Source organism: Paroedura picta, chromosome 14 (assembly GCF_049243985.1).
Source record: "Paroedura picta isolate Pp20150507F chromosome 14, Ppicta_v3.0, whole genome shotgun sequence".
In the NCBI taxonomy this organism is placed as follows: Eukaryota; Metazoa; Chordata; class Lepidosauria; order Squamata; family Gekkonidae; genus Paroedura; species Paroedura picta.
The window spans coordinates 6,863,713-6,887,403 of NC_135382.1; the positions used below are offsets into that span (position 1 = coordinate 6,863,713).

Consider the following 23,691-nt stretch of genomic DNA (forward strand, 5'->3'; position numbering starts at 1 on the left):
CTTCCAGGGTTAAAACCTGAGGGGATGAGAATTGTATAGGGCGCCCCTCATCCATAAACTCTCTTTCGTACGACAGCGTAAGCCAGGGGTAGTCTAACTGCGGCCCTCCAGATGTCCATGGACTGCAATTCCCATGATCCCCTGCCAGCCTTTGCAGCAAAGGCTGGCAGGGGCTCATGGGAATTGTAGTCCATTGACATATAGAGGGCCGCAGTTAGACTAACCTTGAAATAGGGAAACTAGAAACGTGTCCTGTGGGGAAATTTATGACAGACTTCAAATTATTCAGTTTAATATTTTTAAACTGCTATCCTAATTCCACTGAGGGCGCCTGCGCGGTAAAGTGAGCTCTCAAAGGGGCCCGTTTCCGTGAGGGCGGCTTGTTCTCTCATAGCCGAGACGAGGAGGGGGAGAACGGTGTTCTATTTGAAACCCGAAGGTCAGATCGCGCCCGCCGGATCCCTTCCCACGCCATTGCGCGTGCGCACCGCCTCTCCGCCGACGTTTCCAGAAGAAGGGTGGGCGGGGCTTTGGGAGGTCTCGCGAGACGGAGCGTTGCCGGGCGCATCCACGCGGGGCCGTGGCCATTCTTTCCGTTAGGCGGACACCCGGCTCTTCTTTCTCGGCATCATGTCGGCCATGGGCACGCTAGCCTTCGACGAGTACGGGAGGCCCTTCCTCATCCTGAAGGACCAGGAGCGGAAGAGCCGCACCACGGGCCTCGAGGCCCTCAAGGTAGGGGAGGCGAAGGGCGAGCAGGCCGCGCTCCAGTGCAGGGAGCGCCTGTCTGGTTGCCAGCCTCCAGCTTGGAGATCTCCTGGTTCACACCTGATCTCAAAGCAGCAGAGGTCAGCTTGGCCTGAGAAAAGGTCGGCTCGGTGGCAGGGCTTGCCAAAATGGGGCTTCAGAGGCCAGGGACTACAGTGACCATCAGACCCTGCTGGCTCTCTTTATGCTTTATGACGACTTTTGCACCCTTTTTCAGTCCGCCCCCAAATACCATCCTCCTCAGGCTTTACCCCTAAACTCTCCCCGTACTTACCAGCCTGCATCTGACAACCCGGTGTGCATGGGTTGGTAATATAATAATAATATTTAAAAAATTATTTATGGCTCATCCTTGATTCTTACCGCTTGCAAAGTTTGAGTTTAAGGGACCAATAGAGGCTTATTCTGGGTATAAGCGTTAGTGTGCATGCAGAAGTTACAGTGTATGGTATTTGTGTATGCTTGATTTTTAATAGATGTGTGAATGGATCAGAATGTGTTATACGCTCGAAGACCAACAAATCATAATGATCCAGCAATCAAGAGTTTAAATTATAGTGTTAAAATATAGCAATTTAAAGTACTGTTTAATATGATAAAACCATAGAATAAATGTAATATTACATGATTTTTACATTAGGCCTCATAATACACGTGTGTGCTGGGTGACTGTCACATTGCTTTCAGCACTTGTACAGCTGAACATGTGGTTTAAACCCTACACTAACTGGTCCCCAGTTTCATCATAAAGTGAACATAAGTTGGTACTTCCTCACAAATGTGTATATGGGTAAAAGTGGAAAGCTGAATGTAAACCCCCCCCCCAAATAAAAAAAAAAACCAAACACATACTTAGCCATGTGTGTTTTTTGTTTGTTTTTTTGAATTGGCAAGCATTTTATTTTCCTTACAAACACATGTACATGTATTTATTGAGTGTACAGTGCTTAAGTCTAGTAGTCCTGATGTGGTGTGGCTATGGATGTTGCAGATGAAAGTATGAGTTTGTATGTAAATTGTGGCAAATGTTCTATTTTTTAAAAAGGATTAGAGTGTTGATTTGGACAAATGTGGATGCTTTTCCACCCCCAATACATAAGGAAAATTAATGAAAAGGAATGTACTAAAGCAAACAATGAGCATGGGAAAACTGATTCCTGAAGGCCCACTGAATGTTATGGGAGCCAGGAATGTTAGTTGACTTGTGTCCTATTTACAGTATACAAAAATTGCAAAGAAATATGGAACGAATTTAGAGAACACCCATTCTGTACCTGGAATGACAACCCCTAGAGCAGTGGTCCCCAACCCCCGGTCCGGGGACCGGTACCAGGCCGCAGCTCTCCTCGTCCTCTTCCCCAGCTGCTGCCTCGGGGCTGCCCTGCCACTCCGCCACTGGCTCACCTTGGTGCTCTCCAGCGGCCGCCATGGCTGGGGCTCCCCCTCAGCGTGGCACTGCACAGCTGCTACTGGCAGTGCCCCCCCACTGGGCGGCATGAAGTCAGGGGCGCCGACGAGAAAGCAAGTGGAGCAGGGGCTTAGGTGGTGGCGATATCCCTCGGCAAAAGACTATTCCCCCCCCCCCGGGCCTCAGTGAGTGAACTCATGGCTCCTGAGCATGAACTCAGTGCTCTGGGACTATCATTTCCCTCTAGGGCAGTGGTCCCCAACCTTTTTATCACCAGGGACCACTGCCCTAGAGGGAAATGATAGTCCCAGAGCACTGAGTTCATGCTCAGGAGCCATGAGTTCGCTCTGGGATATGTCAGTATGTCAATACATGTTTTCTGTATTGTTCCTGGTCTGCTAAGTTCTATGTAAGCCGCACTGAGCCTCAGGGGAGAGTGGTATATAAATGTTATTAAAATAAATAAAAATGTCATCACAGACCTAGGTATTTGCTCAAAGATACAGGTACAGGCTTGCAGTTTTCTTGTATTCAGTGTATTTGCAATTTTGCTTGTATAAAACGAAGGCATTTGTAATTTTTAAATTCTGTAAATATGTCAGATAATGCAATTTAATATCGTAAATGAAAAATTATGCAGTAAATTTATTTTGGGTTTGATAGGACAGTAAGTAGTGTTTGTATTTTAGTTTTCTTCAAAATTTCCATTTCTATAAAAATTGGTGGAAAAAACTTTTTTCCAATGAAGTCAACATTTCTTGAAAATTTACATCTCTACTCACAGCAGATTTGCTTTCACTGAACCTTTTTGATGCTTTGGTGTACTTCAGTGGAGTCCATGAAAATCAGTTGGCATTCCTGGCTGCCATTATACCCAGTGGATCTTCTGGCATCTCCCATTGTTTCCAGAGGGCATTCTTGTTATCTCTTTTAGTACATCCCTCATGAGAATGATGTAGTAGCGCTTGAGAGGGAAAGGTCCCGGATTCTGACATGCTATACTGGTTGTCTACTTCTATTTTTTTATTTTAACCTACAGGAACATTCAGAATAGCATTTCTGGTTTCATCAGATGAGTTTAAAATATCACTGTGTTGCTTTCCAACTTTACTGTGTTGCATGTATTTACTAGGTCACAGAAACATCAAAATGACCCAGTGCAGTGATGTTGAATTTCAGGAGCTGTCTGTTGATAAAAATAATACCCCACAATCCGACCCACAAGCAATTTAAAACTAGGTTCCTAAAATTGCCCCAATACATATGCCATCTTGCAGCTGTCAGCATAAAATGCTGTCAAGGCTCTGCTTTGAATCTCAGCCACAAAAGTGAATCCATACTCCTGTCTTCACTAACCTGGGAAGGAGTATGATTACACAAAGTGGTACTCTGAAGTAGGCAAGTGTGCGCGCGTACATACACACACACACACACAATTGTAATCTTTTGGGTTCGGTCTGAATTGCACAGATGCCCCTTCACTTTTTGGATTTGTCTGAATTGATTTGGCCTGATCCAAAAAGTTTTGGGGATATTGCACATGCATGCTTCCCCTGTTATTGGTTCTGGTTAGCAGAAAAGGCTTATTTCTCTTATTGGACTAAACCCTGTTAAGAGCTCTTGAAACCTTATATTTTTGTAATAATACCTTTTTTTTTTAATAGTCCCACATAATGGCAGCTAAGGCAGTAGCAAATACACTCAGAACATCACTTGGGCCTAATGGTAAGCATAAAGATTTGATATTATGAACTTTTTGCCTTTTTTGTTTGTAAGGCTTTTTCTGCTTATGTTGACCGTCACTATTTCTTTATTGCAGGCCTTGATAAAATGATGGTTGACAAAGATGGTGATGTGACAGTGACAAATGATGGTGCTACCATTTTGAGCATGATGGATGTGGAGCATCAGATTGCTAAACTTATGGTTGAGCTGGCGAAATCTCAAGATGATGAGATTGGGGATGGCACCACAGGGGTTGTTGGTAAGATTAATTTTGCAAATCCCGTGGTAATTTTATAAGTTAAAAAAGTTACTTCCAATGGCATTATTTTAAAAGTAAAGGTGAGACTAAAATACAGTGGAGACTGTATACTAGAGTATACTTTTCATTTTTCCATGTTCTGATTATAAAAACAGAATTATTGTGTTGAAATGTTAGAGAAGTTAAGCAGATTATACCTGCCTTAGTCCTTCTGTGTGAAGGGAAAGAACAGAGGAATTCAGTTTATTGCAGGGGATCATGTGCTACTACAGAAAAAGCCAGTAGCCTGTTGATTGTAATATAGTAGAACTGCCCTGATTATCCATTTAGAACAAGCCCTATTAAATTGTTTCATAAATTTCTGAGTTCAGTATTTTTTAAGAATAGCCAAAACAAAGGATTAGGATTTTGAACTTTCTTAACCATATCCTATAATCTGTGCCAGTGAGCAAGAGTTTGTATTCAGAAATTCCTGCCTTCCTGCATCATTCTTTGAACTAATTGTACATTTTTTTGTATTCTGTTTAAAGAGTACTGTAAAAGAAGCAAGTTAAAAAAATAGGTTATTGTTATGCACAACTTTTTGTATTTGAAATGGTGGGTCAGGATAGTTAATTAGTATTTCTTTACAGAGTTTAAAATAAAATCTTAGCTTAATGCTAAATAGCTTCTTAGAAATGAACGTATGCCAGTTGAATGTATGATTTTACGAAAGGTTGCCTTTCTTTGTAAAGAAATGACTGTGAAGAAAAGATTGTCCATCAGATAGTTCATAGTGATTGATAATTCATGGTTTGAAAGGATAGGGCCAGAGATTAGCAACTTGTCACAGGTACTGGCTGTTCATCTGGTTATCCTTTAATTTCTACTCATGGCTGGTGACTATGTGATCTGAAATCACCGCATAGCAAAAAAAAAAAAAAGGTTCTTATGTGTTTTTTAGTGTAAGTAAACAAAGCATATATTCCTTAACTTTGGGGGATACAAGTGTGGTAAGCAGACCATATCTGTATTATAACATCATCAATTTGTTATATGTTTGGTCTTGAAGTTCTGGCAGGTGCGCTTCTGGAACAGGCAGAGCAGCTGTTGGATCGTGGTATTCATCCTATCAGAATAGCAGATGGTTATGAACAGGCTTCTCGCATTGCCCTTGAACATTTGGATAAGATTAGTGATAGTTTTCCTGTTGACCCAGATAATACCGAGCCCCTCATTCAGACTGCAAAGACAACTCTTGGATCGAAAGTGTATGTATTGGTCAAATCCTGAGAAATGAAATTTTGCTGTTGTTTTTGAGGTGGTTAAGAGTCCCCTGGTAAAATAGTGGTTACGGAATCATTAAAAAAAGGAGTTACTGAGTAGAGTAGCCACATTACCAATATTTACTTATGACTAAAAATGTTGCATGTTGTGCTTTAGTAAAAACTGTGGGAAAAGGACTATTGTGACTTCGATTTCATAGTTGCCTGATTTAATTGGTTGAATATTCAGTCCACAGTGCACATCTGTGTTCATATTCCTGTTACAACAAGTAAATGAAATACTGTGTGCAAATTGTCATAATTTTACTTGTTTATTCTACTCAATTGGTGATCAGTTTTGGCCAGGTCACTGAGTGTAATGCTGAAGCTGGCTGAGACATAGTTTAAGGTGCATGTTTTCAAATGCCCATCGGACTCAGCAATACATAATATTTGTTTACTCATTTTTATTATCTGATAGCCTCCTTTTGTATTTAGAATAAATCGGTGCCACCGACAGATGGCTGAAATAGCTGTAAATGCAATACTGACTGTGGCAGACATGGAACGCAAAGACGTTGACTTTGAATTGATAAAAGTCCAAGGCAAAGTTGGTGGTCGACTGGAGGACACTCAACTGATAAAAGGTGTGATTGTGGATAAGGACTTCAGCCATCCCCAGATGCCTAAAGTGAGTGACCCTTTTTGGTTATTGAGGGGTACATGTTTCTGAATAAAGTAGCTGACTCTGGATTTCCTTGTTTCTTGCTTTATTTCATCATATCTCACTTTAAAAGTATCTTGAATGGTTTTAAATACATATGGACTGCTCTTGAAATAATAACTTTTTAATTTTGTTACTGCAATTTAAAATGCAACTGTTTTTTTCCTAGGAAGTTCATGATGCTAAAATTGCCATTCTGACTTGTCCGTTTGAACCTCCTAAGCCAAAAACTAAACACAAGCTTGATGTAACTTCTGTGGAAGACTACAAAGCATTGCAGAAGTATGAGAAGGAGAAGTTTGACGAGATGGTGAAGCAGGTTAGAATTATGTGTTCTTTTTCCTGTTATGCTCTGTTATTTATATCTGAAATCAAGGCTCTTTAAAACTCATAAAATTTGCTCTCAGTATCCCAGTCATTCTTAACAATGCTGTCAAATGACATCTCTTACTCAATTATATGAAGAGTGTTTTATTCAAGGGGCGTGAACTTCACACCAGAAAGCTAAATGCCATGTCTGTGAAACTTCAAATAATCCTGTTTTTCTATTCATTGGGATGATCATGATACTATGCAGAGCGCTAAAACCTTGCCCGCCAGCCAGCAGAAAACTTATTCATCTACCACTTTTATTCTATAGATTTAAGTAGGCAATACCTGTCTCACTCCTTGAATTGTGGGAGTGCATGACAGAGGGCCCTCTACTGCTTCTTATAACTGCCTCCACCACTAGGACACCCTGGACAAAATGATTCATATCATTTACAAATTATTATGAGTTTACTTGAAGGCACAAGCATGGCAATCAGCAGAGTGATCTGAGGAATCATATGCTCTTCTCAGTTCAGATTTCTCACTACATCAAGACCACCATCTTCTAATTTCTGCAAATGAGAGGAGCAAATCAATATTCTCATAAGGGTTATTTTTTGTTTCTTGTTACCACCATCACCCCTGTAGCAATAACTGTTCTTCCTAGACTTATGAAAGGTGAGTTTGAGAGGAAAATAACACCCAGTGCTGGGCCTCATACATTAGATCCTCCCACAAGGAATGGGGTACAACTGAAAATACTGAGCAGATGACAGTGAATTATATCTTCCAAAAACTTCCATTGGCCAGGGAATCTCTGTACCCTTCTTCCATTACAACAAAATAACACTCATAGGTCTCATCTGGGCTGACACCAATCCTGTAAGCCAGTGGTCCCCAACCTGCGGGCCGCGGCCCGGTGCCGGGCCGCGAAGGCCATGGCGCCGGGCCGCAGCTCCCTCTCCCCGCCCCCCCCCCCCCGCAGTAAAAAAACTTCCCAGGCCGCAAGCTTGCGGCCCGGGAAGCTACTTACTGCGGGAGGGCGGGGAGAAGGAATCGGGGCCAGGCTGCGCCCGTGCAGGCAGCGCCCGCGGGTGCGGCCCAATCCGCAGGCGTGGCCTGCGGGTGCGGCCCGATCCGCGGGCGTGGCTCGCGGGCGCCGCCCGATCCGCAGCATGGCTTCCGGGTGCGGCCCGATGCGCAGGCGCGGCCCGATACCCTGCCGGTCCCCAGCCTAATAAAGGTTGGGGACCACTGCTGTAAGCTCATTGTTCCAAAAGGGATCTTTCAGGCATCTGTTCTTTACATTTCATCCTCATTCTGGATCATCCCAAAACAACTATCTAAGCATAAGAATGTTTCTTCTGCAGCAGAAGTTCTGTTCCTCCCTCTCTCCAGTATGATTTCCAACCCAAATTGAAATCAACCTTCCTTTGTACAGTTTCTTGATAGCCATCTCAGTGTTCTACTCATGGGTACCTGTGTCCTTAGGTTATTTGGGTCCTAACATTGCCCCAGATATAAGAGAGGCTTTAAGGTAGTCGATGAGGCACTTTAAGCATGACTAGGAAGTTACGTTGACTGATTTTGCACAGCAGTGGTTGTGCCAGGCTGCTGCTGGGTCCTTGTGTTGGGGTAGCATGCCCAGCCTCATCCTGAGAAAGCACAGGGGACAAAATCTCTTGGTGTATGTGGGCTGCCCTGATGTAGCGCACGTGCACAACACCAGGGCTGGGAGAGTCCAATGCACTGCGTGATGGTGGGGGTGTGGGGGCCCCACCGAAAGCGGGCAGGAAAGCGGCATGTGTGGAGGTGGGAGAATGTCCCATCAAGCTCCATGGCTTCATGGAGTAAAGGGCCGGGGTGAGGTGGGGGAGAAGGACACCCAGTAGCCCAAGAAATCCACACAGCTTTTGTGGAACTCAGATTTGGACTGTTTTACATATTGCTTGCACGTGGTGCAGGACTTCCCTCACCAACTGTACTTGCTCAGAGGGGTTCTCTGAATACAGCAAAATATTATGTAGTTATACCAGGGCCCCTTTATACAATAAGTCATGCATGACTTCATTAATTATGTTCATGAACACGCCGGGTGTGTTGGCCAACCCGAATGGCATGACAGGGTACTCAAACTGTCCTAGCGGGGTGTTAAACGCTGTGAGATACTCGTGCCCCTTCTTAATTCTCACTCTGTAGTACGCCTCCAACTTAGTAAAAATCTGTGCCTTCCCCAGATGGCCCAACAAATCCTTGATTAAGGGGAGGGGGTAGGCGTTAGAAGTGGGCACAGCATTCAGACCCCTGTAATCTGTACATAGTCTCAAGGTGCCATCCTTCTTCTATACAAACAGCACCGGCGCAGCCACAGGGGAGGTGGTGGGGCGAATGAACCTGCGTGCCAAATTTTTATCCAAAAAGGCGCGCAATTCCACCATCTGCCAGGGGCTCGTGGAATACAGTTTCGCTTTAGGGGGCGGTTCCCCTGACTTCAGTTCAGTGGCACAATCTGTCTTTCGGTGGGGCAGCAATTGATCACATTCCTTCTCATCAAACACATTCTGCAAGTCCCAATATTCCTTAGGCAACCCCAGAAATCTGGGGCGGCACAATGCTGTGTGTTCCCTCCGCCCTTCCACGTTACTGTCCGGGGTGGCATGCCGGCAATGGTGCCTGCATCCGCGATCATTGAAGCGGAGGACATGGGACCTCCAGCTCGCACTCGGGTCATCCCTGTGCAACCAGTCCAAGCCAAAAACAAACGGAAATGCCGCGCTAGGAGCCTCTACCAGCTGGATCCATTCCCAGTGTTCAGAGATCTCTAGGTCTAAGAGGAGTGTGCGGGACACCGCCTCCCCTCCCTTCACACACTTCCCATCCATTTGGGCAGTAAGTGACCGAACTACCCTAAATAATTGGGCCAGGTGAGAGCTTGCAAATGCGATTTTCCATAAGTGTTCGCAGGCGGGCTAAAAGGCGCCCGCCGCCCAACTGAGGAGGGGGTGGGTTCCTGAATTGGGCCTGTAGACGTAGTGGTCTGAACATGGCACAGTCAACGCTGCATCCAGATCCACCTCTATCCCGGCACCGAAAATCAAATCAAGCCTGTGGCTGGCGTGGTGGGGGGGCGGTTACAAAATGCGCGAGCCCCAGTGTCGCCATGGATGACTCCAGGTCCCCGCCAAGTCCTGAAGATCAGTGGTCCCCAACCCTTTTATCACCGGGGATCATTCAACGCTTGACAATTTTACTGAGGCCCAGTGGGGGGGGGGTAATTTACTCCTCTACTCTCAACCACTGCCCTAACGCTCTCTGACTCTGGTCGCTATGGTAATGTTTAAACATCCCTTCACTGGCAGTCTTCAAGCAAAGGTTGGATACACACTTTTCTTGGATGCTTTAGGATGCTTAGGGCTAATCCTGCGTTGAGCAGGGGGTTGGACTAGATGGCCTGTATGGCCCCTTCCAACTCTATGATTCTATGATTCTAAAATAAGATACAGAAACGGCACAACAATGAACATAAGGAACATTTTATTTTCATGGAAATTTTAACTCATGACAATGACAAATCAAGAGGAACCCTGGGCTTGTTTCTCTGCAACGAGATAGTCCCATGTGTGCCTGCCGGATCGTGGATGAAATAAAGGGCCGGGGGGGGCGGAGAAGGCGTCCTTCGCGGCCCACCTCCAGTTAGTCGACGGACCACATGTGGTCCGCGGCCCACAGGTTGGGGATCGCTACTGAAGATGAAAGTCCTGACGTTGAAGTCACCCAGGATTAACAGTCTTAACGGGGATTAACGGGGCAGGGCACCTGGTGGTACGTTGGACGGGCGGTATACCAGCCAGATAGCTAAGCTCTCAACCAAGTCCTATCCCAATACCAACATACTCCACCGGTTTCTGGCACCGAGAGAGCCCTATAGGAGAAAGTCTCCCGAACCAGAATTGCCACCCCCCCCCCCTTGTGGATCCGGGATTGGTGAAGGACCAAGTAACCTGGACAGTTCTCTGAAGGCCACCGATTCTCCCTCCTTGACAGCTGCTTATGGAGCCACCTTGACTTCCTTAGTCTCCTTCCATCTTTTCTTCTCAAGGGAATGGTTTGTGATTGAGCTTTCAGTATTTCACTTTTAAGAAACCCCCAGCCCTCTTGGGCTCCTATCTCTTTAAGTCTTTCTGACCACGGGACTATACCCAGCATACCTTAAGTCTGTTAAAATCTTCTTTCCTGAAGTCCAGTCTATACGTCTGACAACGTAAAGGTTTACTCTTTCCCACAATTATAAATTCCAGAATTACATGTTCACTGCTACCAAGTGTGCCCACTACTTCCACCTCATCTACCAGTTCTTCCCTGTTGGTTAGAATCAAAATAGCAATCCCCCTGGTTCCCCTCTCTACTTTCTGGGAAATGAAACTGTTGGCAAGGCAAGTTAAGAAATTAATGGATTTTGTATTTTTAGCAGATTTGGTCTTCAAGAGATATCTGGGTAATTGAAGTCCCCCATGACCACTGTTTCCCCCTTCTTTGAAAATTGTGTAATTTGATCTAGGAGTGTATCTCATCCAAGTCCTCTGACGGCCTTGGTGGTCTGTAGTAGACCCCCCACAGTAATACCACTCTTATTTCCAACTCCTTTTATATTTACCCAAATATACTCAGCTGAGTATACTCAGTCCTGACATTTTTGCTTCTATATGTACAGAGTAATTTTTTAAAACTTTGTATATATTTGGCATGTGTTTGTTCCTTTGTTGTGTAGTTTAATACATTTTAATGCATCATTTTTATTTGTTTGTTTTTTAGATCAAAGACACTGGTGCGAACCTAGCTATTTGCCAGTGGGGATTTGATGATGAGGCCAATCACTTACTGCTTCAGAATGAGTTGCCTGCTGTCCGTTGGGTTGGTGGACCAGAAATAGAAGTAAGTAAATGGATTGATGATTCTTCTTTCTCTGTATTCTGTGGGGCTCTTTCCTTTCATGGCTTTGCCTGGTTGCTTTCAGCTAATCGCCATTGCAACTGGAGGGCGCATTGTTCCTCGATTCTGTGAACTCACAGCTGAAAAACTAGGCTTTGCTGGCATCGTCCGGGAGATCTCCTTTGGGACTACGAAGGACAAAATGCTAGTCATTGAGCAGTGTCAGAATTCCAGAGCTGTCACCATCTTCATTAGAGGTGGAAACAAAATGGTGAGTTCAATAATTTCATCAGATACCTTGTCCTGCAATTTTTGAAGTCCCTATGTGCTTGTGAGAAGGAATGATGATTCACTCCAGTAATGCATCTTGAATTTTAGAAATAAGAAATACAAAGAAGTATGCCAATACCAGTTTGAGCAGACTGGTATTAGAGGTTTGAGTGCTGGGATGCTGGTAATCTGATTTTTTTTTTCAATGTGTTTGAGGTGGGAAGTTAATAATGATAAAGCTAATTGTTCTTTATGGATGGGTGTCAGCTCATTTGAATCTCACCAATTCTCTGGCTGTAAGTAGGTATGCTGATGGGCATTCTAGGGAACAGGGTTAAGTGAGGCTGTAGAAGCAAAGCTCCGTAAAATTTTAAAGGTGGATATCATGGAAAGTGTGTTTGAATTTTGGCACTTAAATAATCTGCTGGTCAGATAATCACATCAAACTTCCCCAAGTCAAAAGAGGCTTCCTAACTGAAGGCTTCCTAATTGTAGCTCGAGCCTTGAAAGTTGTAATAGGATGACAACTCTTTAGAATTCCTTTCCCTATGTAATTGTTCCTACTCTTTTATTCAATTGTAGACTCTATATGCCATCAAAGGTTTTGAATTTGCTCTATATTACTGGCTTAGATTATCCTTCCTTCATGGCCTTGCCCTACTCTCTGGAGCTCCTCTTGAGTATGGGGTATGATCAGGCAAAAAAGGCGTTAAACAGAGATTAATGGACATAGCTAGTAATCCAGCATTTATTGTTGGCAAGCTGAATAGATCATTGTCCTCCCCTATGACATACCTAACCAAACTTAAAGTACTTAGTCATAGGGGGGCCTTCACTTTAGCACTCTGTAACGTCCTCCCCTGAACGGTAATAGAAAGAGAATATAGGAAATACCTTATCTGGAAAGGAAATTCCCCTATGGCTCTGGACATGTAGAAACTGTGGAACATGCAGTCCCTCAATGTCAATATTATAATGAGATCCATACTAGTTGGATTCAACCACTGTTATGTAGATTGCCAGGGATTTCAGGAAAATTTTATACTTGTTGCTTATAGATTTAAAAAAATCAGAGAATCAGATTTTCGCTGGGGACTCCTGAGGGATGGGTGGGGGCAGCAGCTGATGAGGCCTGGCACTGAGCCATGCTGCTGCCGCCTCTACCATCCATCAGGAGTGCAGGTGGATGAGGGATGGGCGGGGCAGCGGCTGGCCAGGAGTACCAAGGAAGATGAGTGACAGTTGTTGCGGCAGCATGAGTAGAGCTCAGTGCTAGGCCTTGCCAGCTGCCACAGCATCCATTCCTCTTAGGGCTGTGTCCGGCGGCATCCAAATCGGCCATTCCAGGCCGACGCAGCCAGCACCGTGGGGGGGGGGGGAGGCGCGGGCACTGGTGCGTCAGTTGGCACACACATGCAGGCACAGAGCTCCACACCTGTGTGTGTGCGCCGAGTTGTGGCCCGTGCCTCCCTCCCCCTCGTGGCGCTGGCTGCGTCAGCCTGGAATTGCTGGTTCAGACACCGCCATGCACAACCCTAATTCCTCCTGTGGCCTTGGAAGACCCGCTGCAGCTGGCCAGGGCTGGTGCTGAGCCCCGCTCGCTTTGCTCCCCGTCAGGAATGCAGGTGGATGAGGGATGGGCAGAGCGGTGGCCAGGCTCAGCAATGAGCCCTGATAGATCCTCTGTCTCCTCTCCCTTGGACACAACTGCTGCCTCCACTGTGGGCTCCATCGCCGCTTCCTGTCTTCTGCTTGCGACAGTGCCAGCGGAACGAGTGGGGTCATTGGCTGTCTCTCTGCCTGAAGTGAAGCCCACCAAGTGGGACAAGACACACAGTTCAGAGGGAGTGCCTTCTGGACTTGCAGCCTGGTTATAGGTGATGAATCAGCCTAAGGCCTCACCAGTTCAAATTCCTCCCATATTTCTGTAACTGAGGCTAAGCTTTGTTTCAAGTCAGAGATCTTATCACTGGCCTCACTATCTCCACTCTCACATAGAAAATAGTCCACCCAGATTTCTGGAGAATTTCCTCTTCACATTCAAGATTCCTCTGTTGCCTATTTAAATTATTAAGGGTTTTCTAAACAATTGAGGGTGTTTTGCTTGGGCACAATTATCCACTTTTAGCCACATCAATCTCATATGTCTTCGCTTTTTCACACGCAATAACCTCTTGTAAACTCGTTTCTGAGAAATAAAACCAGGGATAGGATGATATGTACAACAAGTTTTCGTTCTTCAATAGTTCCTCTTAAGTTTTGATAGTTCCTGTTAAGTTTTCCACCCTTTTTACAGTTGTAGCACCCTTCAAAAATAAGGTTTGAAATGCTCCCAATAATTTAGCCAGTAACTCACATATGTTTTGCCCTGGTTTGTAGTTAATAATATATCTTTTGATGTTTAAGTTTCCTTCTTTATAAGCTTCATAACTTGTATCAGCTGTATAAGGCTTCCACTTGTTATACCTGTGATATTATGACCTATCGTATATACTCGCATATAAGCCGCCCCGCATATAAGCTGAGGCACCTAATTTCACCACAAAATGCTGGAAAACATTATTGAATCATAGAGTTGGAAGGGGCCATACAGGCCATCTAGTCTAACCCCCTGCTCTACGCAGGATCATCCCTAAGCATCCTAAAGCATTCAAGAAAAGTGTGTATCCAACCTTTGCTTGAAGACTGCCAGTGTGGGGGAGCTCACCACCTCCGTAGGCAGCCTATTCCACTGCTGAACTACTCTGACTGTGAACATTTTTTTCCTGATATCTAGCCTATATCGTTGTAGTTTAAACCCATTACTGCGTGTCCTCTCCTCTGCAGCCAACGGAAACAGCATCCTGCCCTCCTTCAAGTGACAACCTTTCAAATACTTAAAGAGGGCTATCATGTCCCCTCGCATATAAGCTGAGGGTGGTGTTTGGATAGTAGCTTTTCCCCCTTCCTTTCCCTTTTGGGCAGGATCTTTTATTTCCTATTTTTCCCACCCTCCTCCTCCCTCTTTCTCCTCCTCCTCCCTCTTTTCCTCTGACCCCTGTTGCCTTTTTATATCCAGTCCTGTGCTCTTTCTGTTTCCTCTACTTTTCATTCCTTTCCTCCTTCTGCTCTCTGCTCTCCCTCTGTGACAGAGGCTTTAGATTGTCCTGCAGAGCTTCCTGCAACACGTGCTAGCCTCATGCTAGCCTCATTAAGGCAGTGAGGGGGGGTGAGGTGGAGACTGCTCTTCCCTACCCTCCCACTGTCCCTCCCGGGTTTGATGCTTTGTTCCTGCTTCTGTTCTTCAGGCACGTATACTTGTCTCCCACCCCCCACCCTCCTTTCTGGCAGCTTTTTAAAATACTCGCATATAAGCCAAGGGGGACTTTTTCAGCTTAAAAAAAGGGCTGAAAAACTCGGCTTATGTGCGAGTATATACGGTACTTTTAATTCAAATGTTATGGGAGATGATCACTACAAAAATTTCCATGTCCATGAATTTATTCTTGGAAGTAATTAACCTGCTACAAGAATATAATCTAAAGTGCTGGTGGAGATACAAGTAAAGTTAAATCAGATAACATTAATTGTTGGGGGCCATATAAAATTTCTAAGTTTAATTTTCAAACACTGATGTATCACCTCTTTGTATATCTGTTTCTGTGATTGAAGATCATTGAAGAAGCCAAAAGATCTCTTCATGATGCATTATGTGTAATCCGGAATCTGGTTCGTGACAACCGCATTGTCTATGGCGGTGGTGCTGCTGAGATCTCCTGTGCTCTGGCTGTCAGTGAAACAGCAGACAAGGTAAGGAAGACCAGTCAGTGATAGTAGCTCAGGGAAGAGTGTAGCAAAGTTGAAATGCTACCTTGGAAACTTCATTTTGCCTTACGTGGAGTTGAGCAGTTCACCAATCAACAACAACAATTTTTATTGGCATAAAAAATAATACAAATCAGAATACAGTCAATTAGTTCTTAAATTCACTCAGCTTAATTGCCATTTGTAAGAATTTAGTCAGTTTATCAATTGTATCTGGATCCTGATTGGGGAGAAGGAATTGTTTCTTACATTTATCAGAGTAGCCAATATATTTAACTAGGAGTGAACTTTAGCCCGAATGGCATTGTGTATGGGACAGTAAAAAAAGACACGCTGTATGGCTTCTATAGAACCTTGTTTACATGGGTAGTGTCGCTGTATGTAAGGAATCTTCTGAAATCTCCCCGCCATAACTGCTGATGGGAGGATGTTAAACCTGGCAAGCATAAATGCCCTGCGTTGTTGGGAAATAACAAGGTGAGAGAAATAGAATGCTAATTTATCAGACTGTGGAGAAATACCTAAAAAAAAGTGGAGAGCACGTTTTTCTAGCTGCTTCATTCAGCATTTGAAATTCAACATCTAATATTCTGTGTTTTATAGTTTAATATATTGACTAGAATTCAAAGCCCATTCCTAAGAAGGCCCCGCCGCAGCCGGCAAGCACGCCCGGCGGGCCAGCAAGGCAGCAGGTGTGCTCGGCGAGCCCTGGAGAAGCTATCCCCAGCCCCCCCCCCACACTCTGGCATAGCTGCGGCTTCCGCAGGCCTCCCCAGCGGCGAGGCAAGCAGCTGGACTTACAGCGTACTTATGGCGGTCAGTTCGGCTTCTGGCCAGAGCTCTGGCTTGTGCTGGTGAGGGCCCAATCGGAAGGCGGTTTGCGCCTTCCGATTGGGCCCTCCCCTGACTGGCTAGAACTGCTGTCTGTCCTGGTGAGGGGCTAATCAGAAGGCACTTTGTGCACTTTGTGCCTTCCGATTGGCCCCTCACCCAGACTGGCCCTGCCCACTCTCCGCCCACTTACCCCTTAGCCTTTTATGTTTGTACAGTGACAGCTGTAAAAAGATGCTAAGGCCAAGTTCACCATCAAAAAAGTTTGGTGGACTGACTAATATTGTCTAATAGTCTATTTTTAATTTAATTTTTATTTTGATTATACAAGAAGTGGACCATGATCAAAGGGATTAATAAAATGAATCTTTTTGTTCAAATGGTTTTGTTTCTACAAAGTTGGAAAAACTTTTTGTGGTTACAAGAAATTTTCAAATTATTGGCACCTGACACCAGTTACTGATGTTTTTTTTTTCCATCTCAAAAAAATTGGGAGCTAGTATGGGCCAGTAAATAGTTTTGGGGGTCAGGTCCTTACTCTCCCTGAAAAGCACAGGGACCAATCACGCTCCTGGCTTAAGATTTATGCTAGGATTGATGGAGTGAGAGGACTTTGCCCAGAGTTCCTTAGAACAGTGGTCCCCAACCTTTTTGAGGCTGGGGACCGGCAGGGCAACTGCACACCTGTGCATGCTGCGCATGCGCGATTTCGGGTGCGCATGCGCCATGTGTGGCCGAAATCGCGCATGCATGGCACTTTTGCGCATGCACAATTTCGGCCGCACATGGCGCATGTGCGATGTGCGGGCGCGGCCCTGATTCCCTCTCCCCCCTCCCACAGTAACAAGCTTCCCGGGCTGCAAGCTTGCAGCCCCGGAAATTTTTTACTGCGGGGGGGCGGAGAGAGGGAGCTGCGGCCCGGCGCCAAGGCCTTCGCAGCCTGGCACCGGGCTGCGGCCCGCGGCTTGGGGACCACTGCCTTAGAAGAAGGGTAAGAAATCAAATGTGCTTGGCCAGTACAGTCAGACTGTCTTTATATCACGTAAGAAACACATAAAAATAAAAAGCACTGCCAAGGGCAGAAAATATTTGCCAGGGTTGCAGGACAGAATTTAGGCTTAAATCGAGAAATTCTAGATGCCTTTCCAGCATACCAATAGTTTCTGTTTGGTCAGACATTTGAGTCAACTTCCTCCTCTACTGAGGAATTATTTTGCAAGATTTATTTTTTTGTAGATTGGAAAAGACATTTGAAAAGAAGAAGTAATGTAAGAAGTGGTGTATTGACAGTTTCTAAAAATGGTTACAATGGAAAATCCAAGTAACATTATATAATTTTCAAGTTGAATTGTGCAGCTCATAATTAAATTAAAAAAATGTCTGCTTAAAATTTTTTTTGCAGTCCATCCTGTTCTGTTTGGTTACTAGATTGTTGTATTTCGGTTATATATGGATGGTTCACTGAGAACTATACCTCAGCCATGGGGGTTTTAATGCTGTATTTCAGTTCTCAAATGGGGGTGTATAGGAGCATCATTCTTCTTCGAGGAGACTTTTCCTCTTGCCATAGTGGGATGGGAAGTTCTCAGTTCTGCTTTATTCAAACAGGCTTTATTCATGCTCAAGTGATTATTGACTTGAGCTGTTTGACCATAAACTGTGGCAAAAAATACGCCCCTCCCCAAATTGGCTGTAGAATTTTAAAATATCGGTAGCAGTTGGGTACCTACCTCCAAAACTGGCAACTTTTTTGTTTATTTAGATGCTTTCTGAATCTCTACCTTTTTTTAAAGCTCTATTATGTTCCTGCTTTTGACATCAAACAGTTTGTATAACTAGCTGAAGGATCAGTGGAGTATGCGGGTCAGGCAGCTGTAAAAAAGTTTCTATCCTGTGGGTATCAGTTAGATTTCTTGGCATCTTTTTAGCATTTTTTCCTCACTAAGATTGCCTAAAAAGGCAAATGTGTTCTCATTTAGTTGACCTCTCTTTATCATCAGTTCTCCCCAGCACTTCCTTGGAAGTAGGAACTCCTCTCTTTAGGGTGGGGCAAATTAATGTCCATACCCAAATGGTGCTGTGCAAAGCACCACTTTTTCCTTTTAGAGCTGTTTCCCTTAGTTGTTTTTGTACTGAACACTTCTAATATTTGCTTTCCTAGTGCCCCTCTCTGGAGCAGTATGCCATGAGAGCTTTTGCTGATGCCCTAGAAGTAATCCCAATGGCACTCTCAGAAAACAGTGGTATGAATCCCATCCAGACAATGGCCGAAGTGCGCGCTCGCCAGGTGAAGGAAGAGAACCCTGCTCTGGGTATCGATTGTTTGCACAAAGGGACTAACGGTAAGAGAACTTTACTGTGCTCAGTGCTCCTTGTCTTCTGATAGCATCAGTGAGTCGTAAATATGAACTCTACTAAAAAAGTGTACAGGCTCTTTACTGCAAAATAGCTTCCCTCACCCTTACTGTCTACCTTTTTTGTGCAAGAATGGGAGTTTTCAGCTGGATTTACTGGATTTACTTTGTGCACTGACATTCCTAGAGGAGACAGTAATTCTCTTCCTGTGAAGTTCAGATCTTTCTGGTACTCTGACTGCAGCATCTATCAGTTTTGATCCACTGGCAGTAAAAAAGTGGCTGGAATACGCTAATCACCTTTGATTCCTGGTTGTGCCGTCTTCCCATCTCATGCGTAGGTTGACAGTGCTACCAATGTCTGCTTGTGTCCAGTTTTGTTGATTAGCATTTTACAAAAACATTTTAAATTTAGCAGGTTTTAGTTTAAGCTGTTGTTAAAACCATGGTAGAGACCTTATGACAACCTTCCAGGTAGGGCTGGGGTATTCTCACTTTAACTTGTACTGGTGCTATTTAATTGCAGTGATCATATTTAAATGCTTCTTCTCTTGGCAGATATGAAAGAGCAACATGTCATAGAAACTTTGATTGGGAAAAAGCAACAAATCTCTCTTGCCACTCAGATGGTTAGAATGATCCTGAAGATTGATGATATCCGCAGACCGGGTGAATCTGAAGAATAAAAGCATACAACCCAGACATGTGGCCAGGAGGCTACCTCAGCCAGATGCTAGTACTTGTTCAAAAGCTGCATTTGTTTGAGATTCTTAGTTAGATCAATAAATCACTGTTGTGGCTTTCAGAAGTATCACTGCATTTTTAAGGTTGAATGTATTTAAACGTACAGCTTAAATTATGTCTCACAGGCCTTCATTTGCAATGTCATTTAGTATGTCATGTTATTAATACTAAAGCTAATGGACATGGTTTGTATAACTCTTCTAATTTTTTCATCTTATCTTAAATTGGTGCCCTGAACTACTTCTGGGGTCTTGCAAGGTTGGAAGTTGGGAGGGGTGGGAGGACTCAACATGGAAAGAAGGTATTGTCTTGGATCCAGATGAGTGTTTCTGTTATAGAATCATTTCCATTTACAAAGTACAACTTCATAGCCTTGCCCCCTCCTGCACGTGAAAATGGCTAGTCGGCAAGAGGTGGGAGCTGTTTCCAGAGGTGGGACCATGGACATGGTCAGCTGGATCTGAACCATTGATTTGAAGAGGACAATGATTTGAGGATGAGTTGAAATGTAGTTTTGTCAGCATGGCGATATTCAGGTTTATTTCTCACTACTCTCTAGTTTCTTGCAGTCTTGATATTTGCTAGAGCCTGAATATTTTGTGGTCAACAGATCTTCTATTGCATATTGACTTGGCCTCCTCAGTTTGTGTTTGTTCTTTTGAGGGCGGCTCCTGGAACCACCGAAGTGTCTGTAATTGGGGTTCTATCAGAGGCCAAGGAAAGGTCTCATGAGAAAATAGATATTCATATTGAAATATCATTTATGACTCACTTGAGGCTACATTATGTATTGTCACTGTAATGGCTACCTCTGCCATGAAAGGTTATGTGGACTATGCAGTAGTGGCCACATGTATCCTCAGCAGCTCCACTTGGGTAGGAGAGGTGGAAAGAACTGGGGATTGTTGAAGGTGCCTATTGCCCCCTATAACAGGCCAGTCTGGGAACATGTAACATATGTGCTCTCTGGAAAGGAAGACAGAACAAAATGTAGCACTGTAAGGATTCTATGGACAAGATGAAGACACTAAGGGTATGATGGTTCTCTGTAGGGTTGGGTGTTTCGGTGGCTGAAGCACCCAACCCTAGTTCTCTGTGCATGCAGTTGGATTGCGGATGTGTTGATAGTGTTTCAGATGCTAAATTCCCTAGGTTATTTCTTTACTTGCCCTCATATCAGACTTGAGTCTAACATGAGGTGCAGCAAGTGCTGCTTTATACGTGGAAAAATAAAGTGGCTGGAGTAATTTGATAGAAACCCTCTAATGAGTTTATGGCCTAGAATGGGATTGTTGATCTCACGTAATCCAAGACTGGTTGGTCAAGTTCAACTGAGACTGACCAGGAGCGTAGCTTCACACTGGCTACCAATAAGGATGGAAAGGCTGGTAAGAATTTCTAAACTTGCCTGGCATTGTCAGATAGCCTAGCATTGCTGTAGGTCTCATCATCTAGGGCCATGTGGCCAAAAAGGAAAGGCGATAGTGACATCTGGCAGTGTTCCAGATACAGCCATTGAATCAGCTTCTACCTACTAAGAAAGATTGGGGTGCGAGGGATCTAAATGAGTTCTGGCTTTCCAGGATCTTGACGCAGGCATTGAAGATACGTTTTGTTGTGTTCACTCTTCTAATTGTGTGTGTGTGTGTAGGAATTACTTTGATGCCTGCTGCTTGCTGGGGAGACGCTACCAGGGCCACCCACTCTAGCATCTTTTGCCCAGGCTGAGGCAGGACACCAAGAAGTGAAGTTTTGGTATCGGTGTAAATGGTGATGATACCAAGGGATGAATGGGAGCAAATCTAGCTTATGTTTCTCTTCTGTGATGCAGTTTAAGGTAAAGATGTGGATCCTAAAATTTCCACAGATGGAAAGCATTCCCTCCATAGAAGCAGGACCCACCCTTCCCTCCTGCTGCAGCCTCACATACCCCTTGAGATGCAGCTGCTGAGGACAGGAAATCCTGAGGAAGAGTTGGTGGTGAGTGTAGTAATTGCCCTTGCATGTGGAAATTCTAGGTGGAATCCACTCTCAATGCATGGTGGAGCAACTTGGTTGAACCGAAACCAGACTCAGTCTGGTCAGTGACTGGACAAGGAGCCTCTGCCGTACTCAAAGAGCAGCATGTGAGCAGCAGAGCTCTAAGCCCTGGGATTCACGTGCTTCAAGTTTCAGGATAAGGCAGGATAAAAGTGGTGATAATGACTATGAAGGGTACACAAATGTATTGAGGCCAAATGGATAACTTGGCTCCTATGATGTGGCCAAGCTGCAGGTGCTGGAATTTCAAGTCTTTTGCTTTGCTTTGAAGTAGTATAGTCCATGTAGGTGTTTGTGTGGGCTGGGTATGAGCACAAACCTTTCTCTACTTCTGCATAAAAGGGTTCATAGAGAACCGAAACTACTCCTCTTCACATTTCAGATCCTTTTAAGTAGAGAAACGCTTTGGGTTGCGGGATCTACATACACTCAATTAAAAAAAAACGTGTTTGCTTCCCCCCCTTGTCAGCTAATACATCTCCAATTCATAGAATCATAGAGTTGGAAGGAGCCAAACAGGCCATCTAGTCCAACCCCCTGCTCAACGCAGGATCAGCCCAAAGCATTCTAAAGCATCCAAGAAAAGTTGTATCCAACCTTTGCTTGAAGACTGCCAGTGAGGGGGAGCTCACCACCTCCTTAGGCAGCCTATTCCACTGCTGAACTACTCTGACTGTCAAATTTTTTTTCCTGATATCTAGCCTATATCGTTGTACATGAAGTTTAAACCCATTACTGCGTGTCCTCTCCTCTGCAGCCAACAGAAACAACATCCTGCCCTCCTCCAAGTGACAGCCTTTCAAATACTTAAAGAGGGCTATCATGTCCCCTCTCAACCTCCTTTTCTCCAGGCTGAACATTCCCAAGTCCCTCAACCTATCTTCATATGGCTTGGTCCCTTGGCCCCAGATCATCTTCGTCGCTCTCCTCTGTACCCTTTCAATTTTATCTACGTCCTTCTTGAAGTGAGGCCTCCAGAACTGCACACAGTACTCCAGGTGTGGTCTGACCAGTGCCGTATACAATGGGACTATGACATCTTGTGATTTTGATGTGATGCCCCTGTTGATACAGCTCGAAATGGCATTTGCCTTTTTTACCGCTGCATCACACTGCCTGCTCATGTTTAGTTTACAATCCACAAGTACCCTAAGGTCTCGTTCACACACAATGTTACCTAGAAGCGTATCCCCCATCCAGTAGGCATGCTTTTCATTTTTCTGACCCAGATGCAGAATTTTACACTTATCTTTATTAAATTGCATCTTGTTCTCATTTGCCCATTTTTCCATTGTGTTCAGATCTCGTTGAACTCTGTCTCTATCTTCCAGAGTATTTGCCAGTCCTCCCAATTTGGTGTCATCTGCAGGGAGAGGGAATCAGGGCCGGGCCGCGCCCGTGCAGGCCGCCCGATCCGCGGGCGCGGCCCGAAGCGTGGGCGTGGCCCGCGCGGGCGCGGCCCGATGCCCTGCCGGTCCCCAGCCTAATAAAGGTTGGGGACCACTGATCTAGATCATTAATAAATATGTTAAAAAGTACCGGGCCGAGCACTGAGCCCTGAGGTACCCCGCTACTCACCTCTCTCCAGTCTGATGGAACACCATTGACAACAACTCTTTGAGTGCGGTTCTCTAACCATTCCCTATCCACTTAACTATCTGAAAATCCAGATGGCAGTCCTTCAACATATCCATCAGAACATCATGGGGAACCTTGTCAAAAGCTTTACTAAAATCCAAGTAAATGACATCAACCGAATTTCCCCGATCCAGCAAACCTGTTACTTGGTCAGAAAAGGAAACCAGGTTGGTCAGGCAGGACCTGTTGGAGACAAATCCATGCTGACTTCCTTGGATCACCAAATTGTCCTCCAGATGTTTGCAGATCGCTCCCTTTAATATCTGCTCCATCATCTTCCCTACAACAGAGGTCAGACTCACTGGTCCTTAAAGAGGTTCCAAAGATGATGGACAAGGGCTGTGCAAGTTGTCTGGAAAGTTCTTTGAGTACTCTCGGGTGCATTTCATCCGGACCAGGGGATTTGAACTCAACCAGTGCAGCTAAATGCCTCTCGACAACCTCTCTATCCATGTTAACCTGCCACCCACACACTATCCTTTGGCTACGGCCATCTCTAGATGTGCCTAAACACTTTGACCTGTGGGGAAAAACAGATGTAAAATAGGCACTAAGCCTTTCTGCTTTCTCTGCATCTTCCGTTAGAGTTTGTCCATCCGCACCCAACAGTGGGCCTATTGCCCCCTTTACTTTACGTTTGT

General features: G+C 44.8%; 1 protein-coding gene across 1 annotated transcript; it reads left to right on the plus strand.

The window, feature by feature from the left end:
• The first annotated feature begins 481 nt into the window (after positions 1-481).
• Positions 482-19,567, plus strand: CCT5 (chaperonin containing TCP1 subunit 5). The gene is made up of 11 exons (XM_077309828.1): positions 482-735; positions 3,841-3,901; positions 3,996-4,160; positions 5,212-5,410; positions 5,903-6,095; positions 6,298-6,447; positions 11,253-11,372; positions 11,455-11,640; positions 15,291-15,428; positions 18,436-18,616; positions 19,187-19,567. Exons 1-11 carry the CDS (start codon positions 631-633, stop codon positions 19,312-19,314), a joined length of 1,626 nt encoding a protein of 541 aa, XP_077165943.1. The 5' UTR covers positions 482-630; the 3' UTR covers positions 19,315-19,567.
• The last annotated feature ends 4,124 nt before the right edge of the window (positions 19,568-23,691 follow it).

Excerpts from the sequence above, each read along its gene's own strand:
- CCT5 (XM_077309828.1), top strand. The coding sequence starts at position 631 with ATGTCGGCCATGGGCACGCTAGCCTTCGACGAGTACGGGAGGCCCTTC. Across the intron at positions 11,641-15,290 it reads TTAGAGGTGGAAACAAAATG|ATCATTGAAGAAGCCAAAAG; the intron begins GTGAGTTCAATA and ends CTGTGATTGAAG. Across the intron at positions 18,617-19,186 it reads TTTGCACAAAGGGACTAACG|ATATGAAAGAGCAACATGTC; the intron begins GTAAGAGAACTT and ends TTCTCTTGGCAG.